Source organism: Corapipo altera, unplaced genomic scaffold (assembly GCF_003945725.1).
Source record: "Corapipo altera isolate COAL_440 unplaced genomic scaffold, ASM394572v1 129930, whole genome shotgun sequence".
In the NCBI taxonomy this organism is placed as follows: Eukaryota; Metazoa; Chordata; class Aves; order Passeriformes; family Pipridae; genus Corapipo; species Corapipo altera.
The window spans coordinates 128-4,865 of NW_020887059.1; the positions used below are offsets into that span (position 1 = coordinate 128).

The following is a 4,738-nucleotide window of genomic DNA, read 5'->3' on the forward strand; positions in this document are numbered from 1 at the left end:
ACTCCCCCTTTCCAGGCAGGAAAAGGCCCCAAAAAAGCCTCAAATTAGTAAAAAAGCAGCACTTTGGGTCCAACTGGAGCTGGTGGGCGGGAAACTCCCCGTTAAACCTCTCATTTAATTAATTACTGGGTTTAATTAATGACGGGACATTCCGGAGATCCCCAGGGGGACATTTATCATCCCCCACACCCTAAATTTACCCATTTTGGGTTTTTTTGGGGGAGAGAACTGGGGGGTCTTTGAACCCTGAAGTTGAGGAACGTCCCATCTTCCCCCCCCCAAATTCCCCCCCGAGGACTCCGACGGGAGTTTTTTCCCTTTTCCCGGGTTTTTGTCCCCAGAATTCCGTCCCCAGCCCCCCCCCCAAAGTGCCAGGAGGGGGCTGCAGCTGCACCAAGCGCCGTTTATTGTGGGTTTTGGGGTGAATGGGGGCGGTTTTGGGGTCAGCGGGTGCCGATGGTCACCTGCCACACCCGCACCAGGTTGTCGGTGTAGCCGGCGAAGAGGGTCTGGGGAGGGAAAAGGGGGGGTCAGGGGGGGGGACCCCAAAACCTGGGGAAGGGGATCCCCAACCCCCTGAGAGCCCCCTGGGGAGGGGAGGTTTGGGAAGGGAAGGGTCCCCAAACCCTCGTCCCCCAAATCCAGGGTCCCCAAATCCTTGTCCCTCACCCCTCTACATGGGGATCCCCAAACCCTCATCCCCCATATGGAGGATCCCAACCCCCCATCCCCCATCCCAGTGTCCCAACCCCTCATCCCCCATATTTAGGATCCCCAAACCCCCCATCCCCATATTTAGGGTCCCCAATCCCCATCCCCCATATTTAGGGTCCCCAACCCCCCATCCCAGTGTCCCAAACCCCCCCTCCCCATATTTAGGGTCCCCAATCCCCCATCCCCCATATTTAGGATCCCCAAACCCCCCATCCCCATGTTTAGGGTCCCCAACCCCCCCATCCCCATATTTAGGGTCCCCATCCCCATATTTAGGGTGCCCCTGTCCCCTCACCTGCCCGTCTGCCGACCAGGCCAGGGACGTGCACTGGGGCGGCTCCGCTTTGCTGCTGGTGCTGATCACCTCCTGCTTCAGCTCGTCCACGATGATCTTCCCCTCCAGGTCCTGCCCGGGGGGGTCACGGGGGGGCCTGATCCCACCTGGATCCCACCTGGATCCCATCCCAATCCCATCCCAATCCCTCCCCGATCCCGCCGCAGCCGGGGCTGGCTCAGAAACAGCCTCTGGGGTTTCCTCACGGACACGTCGGAGGCATCCGAGTGTTTCATCACCGACCCCCCCGGCCCGGGGGACCCCCCCCAGGTATTCCAGAGGATCCCAGAGATCCCAGGGGATCCCAGGGGACCCCTCCCAGGTATCCCAGAGTATCCCAGTTACCCCAGTTATCCCAGTGTACCCCAGTTATCCCGGTGTACCCGTTATCCTGGTGTATCCCAGTGTATCCCAGGTGTCCCTCCCAGTTATCCCGGTGTACCCCAGTTACCCCAGTGTACCCCAGTTATCCCGGTGTACCCCAGTTACCCCAGTGTACCCCAGTGTACCCCAGTTACCCCAGTTCCCCCAGTTCCCCCAGTTATCCCAGTTCCCCCAGTGTACCCCAGTTCCCCCAGTTCCCCCAGTTATCCCAGTTCCCCCAGTTCCCCCAGTTACCCCAGTGTATCCCAGTTATCCCGGTGTACCCCAGTTCCCCCAGTGTACCCCAGTTACCCCAGTGTATCCCAGTTATCCCAGTGTACCCCAGTTCCCCCAGTCCCCCCAGTTCCCCCAGTTCCCCCAGTGTATCCCAGTTATCCCAGTGTACCCCAGTGTACCCCAGTTACCCCAGTTCCCCCAGTGTACCCCAGTTCCCCCAGTGTACCCCAGTGTATCCCAGTGTACCCCAGTTATCCCAGTGTACCCCAGTTCCCCCAGTTCCCCCAGTGTATCCCAGTTCCCCCAGTGTACCCCAGTTATCCCAGTTCCCCCAGTTCCCCCAGTTCCCCCAGTCCCCCCCCGGCCCCGTACCCAGATTTTGATGCTGGGCCCGGTGGCAGCACAGAGCCAGTATCGGTTGGGGCTGAAGCAGAGGGCGTTGATCACGTCCCCCCCGTCCAGGGTGTACAGGTGCTTCCCCTCGTTCAGGTCCCACAGCATCGCCTGCCCGTCCTGGGGGCACAGGGGGGCACAGAGATCCAGGGGGGGCACAGAGATCATGGGGGGCACAGGGGGGCACACACATCCAGGGGGGCACAGAGATCATGGGGGGCCCCAAGAGAGTCCCCAAGAGCTCCACAGCATCGCCTGCCCGTCCTGGGGGCACAGGGGGGCACAGATCCAGGGGGGCACAGAGATCATGGGGGGGCCCAGGAGGGTCCCCAGAGCTCCAGGGGGTGGCCGGCCCCCCGTGGGGCCCCAGGGCCCCAGGGGGGCCCAAGAGGGTCCCCAACAGCTCCAGGGGGGCCCCAGAGATCCAGGGGGGTCCCAGAGATCCAAGAGGGTCTCTTAGAAGGTCCCCAGAGCTCCAGGAGAGTCCCCAGAGATCCAGGGGGGGTCCCTGGGCACAGGGGGGTCCCCAACAGCTCCAGGGGGGCCCCAGAGCTCCAGGGGGGTCCCAGAGATCCAGGAGGGCCCCAACAGCTCCAGGAGGGTCCCCAAGAGGGTCCTCAAGAGCTCCAGAGGGGTCCCAAGAGGGTCCCCAACAGCTCCAGGGGGGTCCCCAGAGCTCCAGGAGGGGCCCAGAGCTCCAGGGGGGCCCCCAAAAGGGTCCCCGGGAAGGCTTTTGGGGTGTCCCATCCCCTGGGATGAGGTTTGTGGGGTGTCCCACTCCAGGATGGGGTTTGTGGGGTGTCCCACTCCAGGATGGGGTTTGTGGGGTGTCCCTGACCCAAGGCCGGGTTTTTTTAGGGTGTCCCTGATCCTGGGGTGAGTTTTTTGGTGTGTCCCATTCCAGGGTGGGGTTTTTTGGGGTATCCCATTCCAGGTTGAGTTTTTTGGGGTGTCCCATTCCAGGGTGGGGTTTTTTGGGGTATCCCATTCCAGGCTGAGTTTTTTGGGGTGTCCCATTCCCGGATGGGGTTTTTTGGGGTGTCCCACTCCAGGGTGGGGTTTTTTGGGGTGCCCCCCTCCCTTTTGGGGTCCGCAGGGCCGTACCTTGCCCCCGGAGGCGCAGAGGGAGCCGTCGGGGGACACGGTGACGGTGTTCAGGTACCCCGTGTGCCCGATGTGGTTGGTCTTCAGTTTGCAGTTGGCCAAGTTCCACACCTGGAAACGGGGACGGGACGGGTCAAAGGCGGCTCCTCGGACCCCAAATCCCGGGATTTTCGGGGTGGGATCCATCCCCCCCCCGTCCCAGAGCTCACCTTGACCAGCTTGTCCCAGCCACAGGACACGATGATGGGGTTGCTGCTGTTGGGGGAGAAGCGGACGCAGGACACCCACTCCGAGTGGCTCTCGTCCTGCGCGGGGAGAAAGGGTGGGAATGGGGCTGGAGACCCCCCTGGAATGGCCCCAGGGCCTCGTTCCCACCCCCCCTGTGTCCCACTGGACCCTCCCCGGGAGGGCTCAGCACCAAAAGGGGGTCAGGAAGGGGGGGGAGGCCCCGATTCCTGACAAAAAGAACAGTGGGATTGGGCCCAAAACCAGTGGGATTGGGCCCAAAACCAGTGGGATTGGGCCTGAAATTAATGGGGTTGGGCTCAAAATCAAAGGGATTGGGCCCAAAATCAAAGGGATTGGGCCCAAAATCAATGGGGTTGGGCCCAAAATCAAAGGGATTGGGCCTGAAATTAATGGGGTTGGGCTCAAAATCAAAGGGATTGGGCCCAAAACCAGTGGGATTTGGCCTAAAATCAAAGGGATTGGGCCCAAAATCAAAGGGATTGGGCCCAAAATCAAAGGGATTGGGCCCAAAATCAAAGGGATTGGGCCTAAAATCAAAGGGATTGGGCCCAAAACCAGTGGGATTGGGCCTGAAATTAATGGGGTTGGGCCTAAAATCAAAGGGATTGGACCCAAATCAACGGGACTGGATTCAAACCAACGGGATTGGGGCCAAAATCAATAGGACTAAAATAGTCTTAAAACCAACTGGATTTGGTCCAAGAGCAACAGGATTTTATCTAAAGCCACTGGGATTGAACCCAAAATCACTGGAATTGGCCTCAAACTCAACAGGATCGACCCCAAACCCAAGGGGGTGACCCCAAACCCAACAGAGTTGACCCTAAACTCAACATGACTGACCCCAAACCCAACGGGGTTGACCCCAAACCCAACGGGGTGACCCCAAACCCAACAGGGTGACCCCAAACCCAACAGAGTTGACCCTAAACTCAACATGACTGACCCCAAACCCAACGGGGTTGACCCCAAACCCAATGGGTTGACCCCAAACCCAACGGGGTGACCCCAAACCCACCAGGGTTGACTCGAAACCCAACGGGGTTGACCCCAAACCCAACGGGGTTGACCCCAAACCCACCGGGGACTGACCCCAAGCCCCCCAGGCCCCCCGACCCACCTGCACCGTGTACTTGCAGACCCCCAGGGTGTTCCAGAGCTTGATGGTCTTGTCCCGGGAGCCGGACACGATCTGCCGGTTGTCGGACGAGAAGGCCACGCTCAGCACGTCCTTGGTGTGCCCCACGAAGCGCCGCGTCGTCGTCCCCCTGCCGCGGGGAGAGGGGTCAGGAGACACCCAGGAAGGGTCAGGAGCCACCCAGGAATGGCCAGATCCCACCAGGA

General features: G+C 60.7%; 1 protein-coding gene across 1 annotated transcript; it reads right to left on the reverse strand.

The window, feature by feature from the left end:
- Window positions 1-383: 383 nt before the first annotated feature.
- Window positions 384-4,733, reverse strand: LOC113941451 (receptor of activated protein C kinase 1; the record flags this gene model as incomplete). Its single annotated transcript, XM_027632604.1, has 6 exons — window positions 384-509; window positions 1,010-1,120; window positions 2,021-2,161; window positions 3,146-3,256; window positions 3,355-3,450; window positions 4,515-4,733. Coding segments are annotated over 6 exons (744 nt in total), but the record flags the coding sequence as incomplete, so codon positions are not given.
- Between the last annotated feature and the right edge of the window lie 5 nt (window positions 4,734-4,738).